At 41.6% G+C, this 16,149-nt stretch overlaps 1 protein-coding gene and 2 long non-coding RNA genes across 3 annotated transcripts in view; 1 reads left to right on the forward strand and 2 right to left on the reverse strand.

The window, feature by feature from the left end:
* Positions 1-654: 654 nt before the first annotated feature.
* LAP3 (leucine aminopeptidase 3) overlaps positions 655-16,149 on the reverse strand; it is a 154,773-nt gene continuing 139,278 nt past the window's right edge. Inside the window, exons 12-13 of the mRNA XM_029590495.1 lie at positions 14,610-14,722; positions 655-1,045 (exon numbers count right to left, since the gene is read on the reverse strand). Of these exons, the coding sequence (XP_029446355.1) occupies positions 850-1,045; positions 14,610-14,722 (309 nt within the window). The 3' untranslated portion in view covers positions 655-849. The remainder of the gene's footprint in view (positions 1,046-14,609; positions 14,723-16,149) is intronic.
* Positions 5,019-6,782, reverse strand: LOC115085005. The gene is made up of 3 exons (XR_003854689.1): positions 5,468-6,782; positions 5,239-5,299; positions 5,019-5,144 (listed from the first exon to the last, which is right to left on the reverse strand). It is a non-coding gene; the product is annotated as an uncharacterized LOC115085005 (long non-coding RNA).
* LOC115084997 lies at positions 6,463-6,958 on the forward strand. Its single transcript, XR_003854688.1, has 3 exons — positions 6,463-6,552; positions 6,721-6,781; positions 6,877-6,958. It is a non-coding gene; the product is annotated as an uncharacterized LOC115084997 (long non-coding RNA).

The following is a 16,149-nucleotide window of genomic DNA, read 5'->3' on the forward strand; positions in this document are numbered from 1 at the left end:
TCCCTCCTAAAGGCAGGGCTCTCAGACTTTTATGCTGGGTTACAGAAAGTGTCACAAGTACTAGGAAGGAGGGGCTGTTTTAAATACAGGTGGGCTGCACTATATACAGACACAAACATGTACCCATTAATGGGGACAGAACAATGCCAAAAAATACACTCTCACATTTATACACATTTTATTCTGCATTCTCAGCATCCATGCTGCATCCAGGGGCAGCTGTCTTTATGCAATCCCACTCTGGAACTGACCTCGTATCTCTTTCAATGTTTTCTTAGTTCAGGCAGACTATGCCACCGAAAGGTTTTCCTTGATTTGAAATTTAATTCATCCTTGGCTAAATACCTCTGGTTCAAGTAGTTTCAAGTAACTAGTAGATTCTCACTGAAGTTGTTGCAAGGCCTTCTTTAGAATTCTGTGTACAAATCTATTTGATGTAGTCACCATGTTGGTTTTGAACATATGTAGAACTACAGTTCTGTATCATAACAGGTTCAAATTCCACTAAAATGATTTGGGGTGGTACTAATTTGCTTTTTAAACAAAAAAACTTAACTGAGGTATAGAACCTTCTCATAGAAGGCACCTTGACCTATCAGCCATGAAATATCAACACTTTCTGCTTCCTTTTGATAACCCATATACAAATGTCTCTCAAAGAATTGAAAATAGATCATTTATTTCAAACTGCAATGATTCAGTGTTAAATAATTACACAGTTTTAGCCTTAAATACTGTACTTGGGTGATTTTTTTGAACCAGTACTTTAATTACATAATACCACTGCATTTTAGGGAAATTAATTTAGTATTCTATTAAAGTTACAATTTTTATGAATTACAAAACAGTCTAAGGATTTTGCTTGTCCCAACTCAGACGAGCAGCAAATTCCACTAAAGTCCTTGTGGGTCGTCCTGACATGCCTTTTCGAAGATAGGAAACTTCGTCCTTGTTTGACATCACACCAGCTATGTCTAAGTGAGCCCAGTGAGGCACTGTAATAAATTCTTTTAGGAACGCAGCAGCTGTGCATGCTCCTCCAGACCTGAAAAACCAAAAAAATTGTGCTTTAACATTGCATTTACTTGATTAGAATGCTTACAGAACATGATAGTTTTATACAGGGCTTTATTGGTAGACAAAAAGGAACTGGAACTGTGGAGGGGGATGAGATGGCAGGGCCAGGTGTGGGTGTCAACAGTCTCTCACACACACACACACACACACCCAAACACACTTCACTCTCTTAACATGCTCGATGAGCACTGGTATGCAAAGGACAGCTGGGATTGGGAATGCAAAATCAGTGGGATAAGGAGAAGAAATCCCCTCTTCTATGTCCTGGTGATCCTGATCTTCTATCCCCAGTCCCAGTGGTCCTAAAGCCCTTAAGTCTAACACTCTATTCCTGGTGGTCCTTGAGCTCTCCTCTCCCTGGAAAATTAGCCTCTTCAGAGACTCTCCTTTCTTGGTCAGTAAGGTGCAAGCCTCCACTTAAATCCAGAATCAACAGGCTCACCTCAGACTTGGGGTGGGAGTAGATTGATATGCATTGTTCGCTGTCCTTAGGCTCCTTGGAGAGGATATGGAGCCTGGAATTCAAAAGCATAGCCTGCGCTTTTTGTCTCTTTGAGTGTAGAAGGAAGGGAGCAATGCCATATGCTCTCTTCTCTCTCCTGCCGCCACCACCAGCACACCCAATTCTATCCCCTTTCTTCCTTCACTCTTCTCTACCCCTCCCATCATGGCATTCACAGCCGCCCTCCATTCTGATCATTTCACTCATAGTCCCTCCGATCCCCACACACCGTAGCATCTTTAAACCCCACTTTCCCCTCTTCCCACACAACCCACAGCTCCTCTGATCTCTTCACTCAATCTTTTGGCCTTCCACATTCATCGCTCGCTTGCCCTAATCTCCCTCTGATGCCCTCACTCCACTCTTACCCTATTACAGCTCCTTTCCATCTTCCAATCACTCGACTTATTCCCCTGCCCCCCTCCACTCTCCTATGCCTTTAGCCTAATCACCAAGAGCAGGGCATAGGATGACAGCATGATAAGCAGGAAGCCAATACACCTAGTAATGCAGAAATTTTGACCTTGGTTGTTTGCCCTCACAGCCTCCTCAATTGTACTGGGAAACTGAGCAAAAATCAAAGCCATGCGACTGCGACTACCCTCGTTTCAGGGTAAGCAGCTCCAACACCCTCTGTTCAGCTCTGCTTCCTCCAAGAGCTGGGTGGCCACAAATGATGCATGCAGCTACTGGCAATTTTTAGTTTCCATATGGGAGTCAGAATTGGTATACACAGCTGGCTCTGCTTTCTTAAATTGCAGAAAGAAAGTGGCAGAATGATGCTCTAGGTCAGTGATGGCCAACCTTTTGAGCTCAGTGTGTCAAAATTCATAAAAAAACCGAGCATAACTCGGGTGGTGTGTCACTTCTAGAAAAATCCATAATTGTGATATTTGTAGCTCTAATTAATAACAAGTTATAATTTTAATATATGTACTGTATTTATTAATAAAGCAAAAACAAATAATTCTTTACCTTGCCTGCTTAGTGACTTTTTTGTTGCTGAATTTCGTCGGCTAAATCTTCAATTAAAACACTCTCTCCCCCTCCACCCCCCCTCCCACACAAACTCTTACTCCCCTGGATTTTCTCATACACACTCATGCTCTCACACTCACTGGCTCCCTCACATACACACAAACACATACACCCAGGCAGGCTCCCAGTCATTTTCACACCACTCCCGCTCCATCCTCCAGGCAGGCACCAATTCATTCTCACACACACAGACTCCCAGGCAGGCACCAATTCATTCTCACACACACAGACCCCCAGGCAGACACCTATGCATTCACAAACATACACCCCCAGGCAGAGTCCCATTCATTCACATGCACACATTAAAGGCAGACCCGCCTCTCTTTTGCCAGCAACTTCGGAACCTCTCTCATTCCTCTGCTGCCACTGTCACTGCTGCCACATGACTATTGGGGATGTTACTATTCTTGCACATTCCCAAAGATTACATGTGCCCGTCACTAAAAATATATATATTTTTTTTAACCTTTGCTGTCTGATCTTAGTTTTCTAATTGATTGGTCACAGGCTTTTTTTTTTTTTTTCCACCTTCCCTTTCTTATTTTTTCCACCTTCCCTTTCTTATTTTTTTTTTTTTTGCCAATTCCTTTTATATTGTCTTTTTTCTGTTTCTTTTCTCTCCATCTTCTTCCCTCAAACACACAGTCAGGTTCTCATTCTCACATGCATTTCTCTCACACACACACACCCACACACACACACACAGCTCTCACTGGCACATGCTGTCTGACTCTCACACACACAGGCTCTCTCTCACTCCCACATGCTATCTTGCTCAAGCACATGCAGTCTCTGCAAACATTCAGGTCCTCACTCTCACACACAATCTCTCAACTCATGTCATACACGCGCGCGCGCGCACACACACACACACACAGACCCTCAGCCTCTCTCTCACCTCTGGGCCTCCTCTTCGCGGGTCGCGCAGGATGGGCTCTGCAGCGGCCCTGCTACCGGGCTTCTTCCTCTTCTCGGGCCGCTGCGATTTGAGATTCGCGGCGGCCCGTAAGTGCAAGCGATGCTCCTCTTCTGCACGCACTGATGCTTCTCCTCCTTCCTGCCCACGCGGCTCCGGCAACGTTTACTTCCGGGGCCACACAGGCAGGAAGGAGGAGGAGCATCAGCGCGTTCAACACGATCTTTTTGTTTGGGCCGTGGTGACGTGAGCTCCACCACGGCCCTGCCTATCGCTGCGCCGCATGCGCCTCCCTGCGCCCGGGGGCATTGGGGGGGGGGGGCTGGAGGGATACTAAAAAACTAATTTTATAGGGTTGGCGCAGCCGAAAAAAAAAAAAAGGCTCGGCACAGCCGATAAAAAAAATTAAAAAAAATCGATAGTCCCAAAACGCTACGCGTGTCAGCAAAAACGGCTCGGCGTGTCACCTCTGACACGCGTGTCATAGGTTAGCCATCACTGCTCTAGGTTGTTCTGTTAGAAATTAAGCCCTCAGTAACTGGGAAAAAAATGGATTAAATTAACAGAAACTTAGAGGGGAGGGGCTGAAGAACAGCCCTGCTACTCTGCCTCTTAAGCCTGAAGAGTTCTGGAACTGCCTTCCTGGCTGTTCCACCCCACCCCGTTAAGCTCTGGATTTATAGCAGTTAGACAAACAGAAAAACATGATGAAAGAGACTATAGGGCTGATCTTCTTGGTGTTTGGGTAATTGCCAGGTTCTTGTGGCCTGGTTTGGCCTCTGTTGGAAACAGGATGCTGGGCTTGATGGACCCATGGTCTGACCAGCATGGCAATTTCTTATGTTCTTATCTACCTATCCACACCAACTGCTCACTTTCAGTCCCTACTACTCCCTGAGAGAACCCCTGTGCTTGTCCCATGCTTTTTTGAATCAGATACCTCCACTGGGAGGCTGATCCATGCATCCACCACTCTTGTCTATAAAGAAATATTTTCTTAGATTATCCTGAGTCTAATCCCTTTCCTCTTCTTCCCATTACCTCTTGTTTTCTGGTAAATAAGGTGACAGAGTATTTTTGAGGGGGCAAAGTACCTAAAACCTATTTCAATTCCCAGTGCAGAGAATCTTGAGGCTTCATAAAACATTTAATAAGATTCACTTACTGTTGTGCGTTTGATTTAACATTCAATGTTTATAATTTTTTTTTTTTTACCAATAATAATATCAGGCAAAATAACATGAAAGTCATTATTCTTTTTGAATTCAAAAAGAGACCTGTTATATGGATGTCAATAATCTGAGTGTACCTTCATACGATGCTGTAAAAAAATACGGCTATCGTGACTGTGAAGCCTATGTGTAGGCTTTAAAAATCATTAGGTACCCCAGTGTTGGAATGCAAACTTTTGTAGTGCTCACTGTCCACTGTGCAATTGTTGCTGAAATGATCACGTGGATACTGTTGCAATATTCACTTATCTCAAAATTGTAGTCGGTCTTGCCTCAGCCGACATCCTGATGTTTCGGAGGCTGGCTCCTTCTTCAAGGGCTGGATATGCGCAAGAGAGACCGGTATTCCAGTGAAACATTAGATGTTGTGACAGTGAATCTGGTGGAACACAGGTAAAGTGTGCAAAAAAAGAGACATCTTTTAGTTATTGAAAAAACAATTAACTTAGGCTGAGATGTAGAGAGATACATACTTGATTACTGTGCCAGCAATGTTCAACTTGTTAAGTTTGTTTAGCGGTCTGTGAAGCTCCGCTGTGGAGGAAATGAAATGACCAGAGAACTGTTTACTCTGTCTTAACTGCTGTGATTGTTAGCCTGCTTGTTAAAACCTGCAAACGGGCAGAAAAGGCTGCTGTTTTTTTAAAACTTGAAGTGGTAAAAGTTGTGCTCAAATCTCGGAGTAAAATTTAAAGTACTTACTGAAAAACATCAAACGATTGTGCTCAGAGAATGAAGAATTCCATAAACAAGCAAACAGTCTATCCACACGTTTTGCTGTTAGAGGTTACCCCAAACATGTTATCAACCGAGCATACAAAAGAGCCATTTTCTCGGATAGAGACGCTCTTCTACAATACAAACACAAATCAGATGATGTGGATTTTGTCTGTGTATTACAGCACAAGTCACTCACGCCACAGATTAAAAACATCCTGTTAAAATATTGGCATGTTCTTAGCCCTCATCCAGTCTTTAAGCAGACTCCAATGTTTGTGTATTCCAGAGGTCAGCACATCAGACAACATGTTATTAGGGCTTCCACACCAGAACCAACAGTTATTGTATCCAGGGGGCAATCACCGTGCGGGAAATGCATGTTTTGCTCCCAAGCACATTCTGGCACCACTTGGTGCCACCCCACAACTGGATATACAGTCAACATTAATGGAGATGTGGACTGCAACACAGAGTTTGTCGTTTATGCACTACAGTGCCCATGCCCCAAAGTTTATATTGGCAGGACTAAAAGAAAAATAAGAACCCGCTTGACAGAACACAAAAGCAGAATTAATCATTGTGATCAGAAGGCACCAATAGTACAACACTGTATTGATTCTGGCCATTCTTTTAATGACCTTACATGGGTTATTATTCAGCACATTCAACAATCCTGGAGGGGAGGAGATCGTGCTGGTATACTAAACAAACAAGAAAATGCTTGGATTTTCCGTTTGAACACCCTGGAGCCGTTTGGCTTGAATGACAAAATAGAGTGGCAATCGCTCATTTAAAATCCTGTCTTTTTTAAGCTCTGCAGGCAAGTGTCAGTGTGATAGCCGTCTTTGTTTATCAGTCCTGCCCCTCCCACTTCTCACAGCTGAGGTTGCTTTGTTTAACATGGCAAACGTCATTCATTTTCAGTCCGGCAAGTTTTTTTTCAGCACAGCAGCCAGTGACGCCCCACAGCTCCGCCCTCTCACAGAGGGTTCTCCCTTTAAATATGGAGTCTTCTGCTGGCGTTTTCGCGCCAGCACAGAGTCGTGGGAGCAGCCGTTTGTTTTTCAGTAAGTACTTTAAATTTTACTCCGAGATTTGAGCACAACTTTTACCACTTCAAGTTTTAAAAAAACAGCAGCCTTTTCTGCCCGTTTGCAGGTTTTAACAAGCAGGCTAACAATCACAGCAGTTAAGACAGAGTAAACAGTTCTCTGGTCATTTCATTTCCTCCACAGCGGAGCTTCACAGACCGCTAAACAAACTTAACAAGTTGAACATTGCTGGCACAGTAATCAAGTATGTATCTCTCTACATCTCAGCCTAAGTTAATTGTTTTTTTCAATAACTAAAAGATGTCTCTTTTTTTGCACACTTTACCTGTGTTCCACCAGATTCACTGTCACAACATCTAATGTTTCACTGGAATACCGGTCTCTCTTGCGCATATCCAGCCCTTGAAGAAGGAGCCAGCCTCCGAAACATCAGGATGTCGGCTGAGGCAAGACAGACTACAATTTTGAGATAAGTGAATATTGCAACAGTATCCACGTGATCATTTCAGCAACAATTGCACAGTGGACAGTGAGCACTACAAAAGTTTGCATTCCAACACTGGGGTACCTAATGATTTTTAAAGCCTACACATAGGCTTCACAGTCACGATAGCCGTATTTTTTTACAGCATCGTATGAAGGTACACTCAGATTATTGACATCCATATAACAGGTCTCTTTTTGAATTCATAATTTTTTCATGTTATATTGTTTGGGTTTATAAATTTAGTCATTATTCTTTTACACTTCGTGTCCATTGAATAGATACAAATTCAGCACAATGCAAGAATTGAAATCCCCCAACAGAAAACAAAATTATCCTCCTCCTCTCCCTCAGCCACCCCACCCTCTATCTCAGCATTCTGCAAAGAGGAAGAAAATCGCTATTCCTTGTCCGTATCTGGATCAGCCCAGACTCCTGGGTTTTACCTCCCCTCCAGCAGGCGGAAACAGATCAATTTCTGTGGACTCTGTCGTATTCCCCTGAGGTGCCACCTATTTATTTATTTAAAAACTTTTCTATACCGTCGCTAAGTTATATACCATCGCAACGGTTTACAAATAGGCACATAGACTAAGGTTAGTAAATCTCGGATATCGTACATTCTAACAGGTGCCAATAAAGTTCGGTTACAATTTCATAAGTAAAATCATTATTTGAGTAATGTTGGTCAAGTCCAGGTATATTATTGAGTTACTATTTCTTTGAGATATTACTTCTTAAATGTAGGATTGAGTAAATTCATTCTCATCTGCATTCCTCTGTACTTTCATTCTCTACCCTCCACACTCTTTAGTGAAGGCTTTTTTAAAGAGCCATGTTTTTAAATTTTTCTTAAAAGTTTTGAGATTATTCTGTAATCTGAGTTCGGGGGGCATCGTGTTCCATAGTATGGGCCCAGCCAATGATAAAGCCCTTTCTCTCACTTGGGTTAATTTTGCTGACTTTACTGAAGGGATTGTTAGTAGAGCTTTGTTTGCTGAGCAGAGGTTTCTTTGAGGAATGTGTACTCGTAAGGCTGTGTTTAGCCAGTCTGCTTCTTTATCATATATTAGTTTGTGTATGGTACATAAGGCCTTGTATTTTATCCTGTATTCGATGGGTAACCAATGTAAGTCTGCTAGAGTTTCGGTTATATGGTCCCTCCTCTTTTTTCCCGTCAGTATTCTGGCTGCTGTATTTTGAAGTATCTGGAGTGGTCTTATCGATGTGCTTGGGAGTCCTAGTAAGAGTGCATTGCAGTAGTCAGTGCTGGAAAAGATAAGTGTTTGCAATACTATTCTGAAGTGGGCGGGTGTGAGTAATGGTTTCAATCTTCTGAGGACCATAAGTTTTGCGTAGCCTTCTCTTACTTTTATAGATATGTGTTGCTTGAGGTTGATTTCTGGGTCCATTATTACTCCTAGATTCCTTACTTTTTCGGCTAGCTCAATTTTTTGGTTATTTCTTAGGGTTATCGGTGTTTGAATGATTTCAGTATGTTTTCTTTCAAGGTGAAGGAATTCAGTTTTGTCAATGTTGATAACCAGTTCCATTTGGTTTAGTAGTTGTTTAATTATGTCTAGGTACATGTTAGCTAGACAATGTTTTTTCAATTGTGTCGTCTATTGGTAGAATTAATTGAATGTCATCTGCGTAAATGTAATGTATTATCCCTAGGCCTGCCAGCAGATGACATAAGGGTAGCATATATATGTTAAAGAGGGTAGCAGACAGCGCGGAACCCTGAGGTACTCCTGTTTCAAGGTTAAATTTTTGTGATAATGAGTTTTTTTATCTGGACTTGAAAGAACCTGTTGTTTAGGTAGGATCTGAACCAGTTTATTGTTTTGTCACATAATCCAATTTCTTCAAGTCCTTTTAGTAGTATTCTGTGGTTTACTGTATCAAAGGCTGCAGATAAGTCAAGCATAATAAGGATGTAATGTTTACTGTTATCAAAACCTCTTAGTATGTTGTCTGTTAGAGAGAGGAGTAATGTCTCAGTGCTGTAGTGTTTTCGGAAGCCGTGTTGTGACGGGTACAGTATGTTATTATTGTCTAGGTGTTCAGCTAGAGTCTGTCAGTATTCTTCTGTCTCCAGCAGGTGGAAGAGGTGCTTCCCTGGAGTCTGGTATTTTTGTCAGGATTTAGTGGTTTTTGTCAGGATTCAGAGTTGGTTTTATACTTTAATAGTCTTGATGGTTAGAAAGGGGTCAGGTTTTTGATCTTTAGGACCTGGTGGGACTATCCCCCCTGGTATTTGAGGCTCAGGAGCAGAGGGTTGAGGAACCTGTAACTGCCCACTGAAGGTGATCCCGGGGGTCTCAGGCTCTCACCTTCAGTTAGCCCCTGCACAGTTATAAAAAAAAAATAAATAATAATAATAATAAAATAAAATAGGTCCTGTGCCTTTAAATTCTCCTTTTCTGCTGGCCTAGCTTGCTCTCTGCGGGAGTTAGTTTCAGACCACGGACAGCTCCCGATCAGGTAGGCCTTTGTTTTTTCGCCGCTCCTCTCTCCGGCAGGGCTAAATTTAGACCGCTGCTCATGCCGCGTGGTGCGACCTGTACCGCGTGCGGCTCTCCCGTGCTGGTATTTGCATGGGGTGTTTGTCAGGTGGAGAAGGGTCTTCGGGGGTTGCTGCTCCAGCGAAATCGACGGGGAGTGGATCGCGACCGTGTCGGGGGGCTAGTGTCCCGATTTTGACTCGGCAGGCCCCGGATCCGTTCCTGCTCAGCGCGGGAATGGAGGCCATTTTAAGGACCATGAGGGAGCAGGAGAAAGCTGCTATGGGGGAAGGGCTTCTACCTCCCCCGTTGTCTCCGTGGCCTAGTGCACCTGGGGAGGGGGGCTGGTTTGGATGGGGCTGTGGAGGATTCGGCAGGGGACGGCGAGGGGGACGACTCCAAAGGGTGTTCTTCGTTGTACACCTCGGATTCTGTGCTTTTAATGCACAAAGCTTTCAAGGCTCGCAAGACTGGTAAGTCGCAGGGGCACAAGGCAGATCGCAAGGGGCCCACATCAGCATGGTATCTCTCTAGCTCAAAAATAGTTACTGAAGAGTTTGTAAAGGCCTCTTTTAATAGAGTGAGAGAGAAAAATTGGTAACAGAAAAAAATAACCATTTAGGGAGCAAAACCATTAAAGCAAATGTATTTTAATCAGGAAGGAAGGAGAAGGAAAGCTAGATTTATAGACTTTTCTCAGTAAGACTCAATAAATGAGAAAGGTTTAAATTAATATGTTGTGGGTCTTTATTTAAGATACACTCAAATATTTGAAAGAATCATAGTCCACTTTAAAGGAAAACCGCCTTTCCAATGAAGAGTGGTAATGATCCAGTCAGGAGGATCTTGGATTTGTCTAAATTCAATGCAAGGCCAGACAATGATCTGGAATTCCAACAAGATCACTGGTAAAACCTGAATAGAGAGTGGAGGATATGTAACAGCAGATCATCTGCAAAAGCAGCCAACTTGAAAATGGTAGTTCCTAACGGAATTTCAGGTATATCTGGATTATTCTGAAGCAAATGCAAAAAAAGGTCTTAAGGCAACAAGAAAAGTAAAGGAGTTTCTCTTTGAAGATCTATATGCTTCAAGAGCATACCATTCACTATCACAGACGCAATGGGAGAAGAATATAGAACAGAGACTAATTGCATTAAAAACAAAAAACAGAAAACCCATAATGATGCAGAACTGTTAACAAAATTCCCAATCTACCTTGTTGAACACTTTTTCAATGAATCAAACTGATCTGTTTGAATGCTCAATGGACAATTATCTTACGAACATTAAGCACCAACTGACCACCCTAAACAAATCCCACTTGGGAATCTAAAATCAAATCCAGGAGTATTTGAGAAAGTCTGTTTGCCAATATTTTGGCCAACAGCATAAATTCAAAATTAAGTAAAGATATGAGTCTGTAAAATTGAGGTTAGAAGGGATCCTCCCCTTTTAACCATGCCGGTAATCGTTTTGCCTTCTTTCCACCTTTCTTAATATGACTGTAATGATAGCTTTGTGAGCACTATAAATAAATTTCTCATTTTTCTCCAAATCCTGAAAGAAAAGCAATAGAGGAGTGACTATAGAACTGGAGAGAATCTTAGAGAATTCACAGGGAAATCCTTTGGAGCCTAGAGCTTTATGCAGTTTTGTCTACAAAATAACTCCCTGTATTTCTTCAGTTTTAATAGGTTCATTCACAAACTGCAATTATTGAGGTGATACAGCAGGTTGTTGAATGGAAAACAGGTACCTTCTGACCTGAGAAAGACATGTTAGCAGAATACAACTGGCCATAATACTGTGCCAACAACAGATGTGGTGGAATTCATAACTTTCCTAGAAATAGTTTTCATAGCAGCAAGGTACCTTGAACCTCCCTATGATTTAATACTTCGGGCAAACATTCTGCCCGCTTTGTTACCAAGTTGAAAAAAACCCGGTATTTGTAATAAACTATACTTTTTAGTGTGCTGGTGGATTAAGGAGTTAAGTATTGTCTGAGTGGCCAAAGATTTGGCTTTATTAGCATGGGAGGGATGAGACACAAAATGGAGTTTCTCGACATGTAATTTTTTCTCCAAGGTCAATATGGAATGATCAATATCTTTATGATTACCGGCCATATAATTAATATCACCCCACAGAATCACTTTGGCAGTCTCCCAGAAAAGAGACAGATTCTGTTGATGTTGTCCATTAAAATGTAAATAATCTCTCCATCGTTGACCAAGGTAAGCATGAAAAGATTGATCATAAAAAGATGTGAAGGAAAACATCAATTAGGCCTACCAGAGGCATCACTAAGACCCTGAAGAGATAAGAAGAAAGAGTTGTCAGAAATCACTATAAAGCCATTCTGCTTAATAGTGGGGTCGGGAAAGTAAGATAATCTAATCTAGTACTGTGAGCAAAAGATACATGCCTGTAGTCCCTTTCCATAGGATGACGTATCTGCCAAGACTCAATCAAATCTTGACTATGACATAAGAAACACACTGAAGTCTATGCTTGTGCCACACCCCAGATTTACTTCTGACCAATGATTCGTCATGTACATTATTGAAATCACCTCCAATCAACACTGAAGAATTATAAAAACTACTCATAAGTTGAGAAATGTTTTGAAAAAAGGAATGTGAATAGACATTTGGGGCATACAAGTTACATATCAGCAAAGGGGTATCATATAAAGTGCTTTGTATTATCAAGTTATGGCCTTGGGGGGTGGGGGGTCAACAATAACTTTAGGCAACTGAAATGGTAATATTTTATCTATTACAATAGCAACTCCAGCTTGAACAGAGACAGAAAAAGCAAAATAGACCTCCCTCGCCCATTAGCATTTTAGTTTAGAATGTTCAAGATAAGAGTTTATTTTCTTGTAATAAATCAATGCTGAAGGATTTTAAAGCATTTTACAACAGAGCCAATAAGAGAACATAAGAACATGCCATACTGGGTCAGACCAAGGGTCCATCAAGCCCAGCATCCTGTTTCCAACAGTGGCCAATTCAGGCCATAAGAACCTGGCAAGTACCCAAAAACTAAGTCTATTCCATGTTACCATTGCTAATGGCAGTATCTATTCTCTAAGTGAACTTAATAGCAGGTAATGGACATTTCCTCCAAGAACTTATCCAATCCTTTTTTAAACACAGCTATACTAACTGCACTGACCACATCCTCTGGCAACAAATTCCAGAGTTTAACTGTGCGTTGAGTAAAAAAGAACTTTCTCCGATTAGTTTTAAATGTGCCCCATGCTAACTTCATGGAGTGCCCCCTAGTCTTTCTATTATCCGAAAGAGTAAATAACCGATTCACATCTACCCATTCTAGACCTTTCATGATTTTAAACACCTCTATCATATCCCCCCTCAAGCGTCTCTTCTCCAAGCTGAAAAGTCCTAACCTCTTCAGTCTTTCCTCATAGGGGAGCTGTTCCATTCCCCTTATAATTTTGGTAGCCCTTCTCTGTATCTTCTCCATCGCAATTATATCTTTTTTGAGATGCGGCGACCAGAATTGTACACAGTATTCAAGGTGCGGTCTTACCATGGAGCGATACAGAGGCATTATGACATTTTCCGTTTTATTCACCATTCCCTTTCTAATAATTCCCAACATTCTGTTTGCTTTTTTGACTGCCGCAGCACACTGAACCGACTATTTCAATGTGTTATCCACTATGACGCCTAGATCTTTTTTTTAGGTTGTAGCACCTAATATGGAACCTAACATTGTCTAACTATAGCATGGGTTATTTTTCCCTATATGCATCACCTTGCACTTATCCACATTAAATTTCATCTACCATTTTGATGCCCAATTTTCCAGTCTCACAAGGTCTTCCTGCAATTTATCACAATCTGCTTGTGATTTAACTACTCTGAACAATTTTGTATCATCTGCAAATTTGATTATCTCACTCGTCGTATTTCTTTCCAGATCATTTATAAATATATTGAAAAGTAAGGGTCCCAAAACAGATCCCTGAGGCACTCCACTGCCCACTCCCTTCCACTGAGAAAATTGTCCATTTAATCCTACTCTGTTAGCCAGTTTGCAATCCACGAAAAGACATCGCCACCTATCCCATGACTTTTTACTTTTCTCAGAAGCCTCTCATGAGGAACTCTGTCAAACGCCTTCTGAAAATCCAAGAATACTACACACACACACAAAAGCACCCTCCCCGCATACATACCACACACATACATACACACACAAACAGCCTCCTGTTCTCAAATACATACACACTGGCCTCCAGCTGATCAGCTCTAGTCTTCAGCCCTGTCAGCCTGGTCTCTAGTGGCTGCCGGCTACAGGTAGCATGCAACACACCTACCTGTGCTTGCTGACATACTGGTTGAGAATCAATGATGTAGTAAATTATTCACCTTATACTAAGTTTCATCATGATAGAGTGGTTATGAGTAGCCATCCTAAGGGTCTGCCTAAGGAGGTGTCAGAATTCCATTTTAACCAATCACTTGCCAACATTATTTCCCAGGCCATATGTTCACCATGTGAATACTGTACAGTTTGGACTGCAAAAGAGCCTTCGCATTCTACCTGAAGCAGACTGAAATCCAGTTTTTTTTATTTGACACCAACAAACAGTGTAGTTGCTTACATGTAACCCGTGTTCTCCTAGGACAGCAGGATGTTAAGTCTTCACATGTGGGTGACATCATCTGATGGAGCCCGGCACGGAAAACCTTTGTCAAAGTTTCTAGAAGCTTTGACCAACACATTGAGCATGTCCAGCATGCCACTATCTGCGCGTCCACACGAGGTCCCCCTTCAGTCTCGTAACATAGAAAAATACAAGTGAAAAAATAAAACAGCAAACCAAAAGGAGAACCCAACTCCATGGGAAGGCGGGCAGGATTCCTAAGGACTTACATCCTGCTGTCCTAGGGGCCACAGTTTAACACAAAAAATACTATTGTTTGATAAAACATACCAAGATAAACTATATTGGATATGGTGTTATTTACTCAAAGACATCAGGCAAGTATGTGGATAATTTATATTTTTGCGTGATTGTTTATTTAGTGGATAAGTACCTGCTATATTTTCCAATGTTGTTGAGGTCTGCAAGCTGAGACTCTGTGACCTGCTTGGCATAATGCTGAAAGAGAGGCATTCTCCACACACGATCTCCTGTCACAATACTGGCCTAAAACAAAACCATATTTTTTTAACAAGTGAAATTAATGCAGGGGTTTTTTGTTGTTTTTATTCTGTTAATAGCTACAAGATTTGTGGATACTAGTCAATCTTCAGTTTGCAACTGTTAGGGAAATACTTTAAAATGCAGTGAACTGATCAAATTAATGTGGTAAATGAAATTTGACTTAAGGGGCCATCCTGGTGACTCAGTGGCAGTGCTGTGCATGCACTGTCAAGCAAAGAGACCCTGATTCAATTCCTGGGTCAGCTGGGAACGTTATGGGAGCAGCAGTCATAGCTTGTGGGACGTGGGGAGGGAGTCCTAGTCATCATCGATGGCACCTGCTGGGTAAACTTAAAGCAAATGATACAGGGTTCCAGAAATTACCCTAGTGCATGGCTTCCAGCTTCAGGACCATTGCTGCAACGAACAGACTAAGAACTAGGATGAAGGAGGGAAAAATGAAAGCTTATGGTGCCAGAATCCCAGCACTCATTCCAATTCAGCTGGAAGAAAAATGAGAAATGATGAATTACTGCCCCCAAAAAAGAAATTTTACTTTAGGAGTGCATAGAAAAGCTTCAAAATATAACTTGGCATTTATTTTAGTGTCTGCTTTAGTAAGTCTTTTTTTTTTAACTTAATAAAGGTTGTATGACATATTTAAGAACAATTTGTCTTCTGCTTGGAATGGCAATGCCTGACAGCAGATTAATGCATTGCAGAAAATTATTGCTTTAAACTTGCCTTGCCTGTAAAAGGGATGCTCAGAAATAAGGCTCAAAATGGAATAAAATACTCTTACCTGTAAGAATTCCTCTAATGCTATATATTCTGTGCTCTTGGGTTGCTAATATTCTTTGTAATAATCTAAGCTTTGTTTTAGGTCCTCTTGATGCAGCATTTTCAAAACACAGTCTATCGGGGCACCGTCAGCACTGATAATCTGTACTATAAACAAGCACCTTTGTGCTTTTTTGAAATATTAAAAAGTTGTTGCATTAAGAAGACTGGAGTTCCTGACAAGCAAAATTTGTATCACACCTTGCCTTTTTTTTATTTCTGATGTTTTGATGGTCTAGCCACCCACCTTTTTGTTTTCAATAAGAGATACAGGAAAAATAGTTTCTTACCTGATAATTTTCGTTCCTATAGTACCACGGATCAGTCCAGACTCCTGGGTTTTGCCCCCCCCCCCCCCCCCCCTAGCAGATGGAGACAGAGAAGTTTAAAAAAAAAAACCTCTGCCTTATATAGGATGGTGCCACCTACAGTCCGGCTGTATTACTCAATGTCAAAGCAGAATGGTTCTCAAAAAAACCACCATAACTATGCACAATAAACCTTCAACAAGAAAAAGAAATAACCGGTTCACTTACCCCTCCTAGGAACTGAACCTGTAGAAGCACTTGAGGATGGTCAATCCAATGTCT

The sequence above is a fragment of the Rhinatrema bivittatum genome, chromosome 1 (assembly GCF_901001135.1).
Source record: "Rhinatrema bivittatum chromosome 1, aRhiBiv1.1, whole genome shotgun sequence".
In the NCBI taxonomy this organism is placed as follows: Eukaryota; Metazoa; Chordata; class Amphibia; order Gymnophiona; family Rhinatrematidae; genus Rhinatrema; species Rhinatrema bivittatum.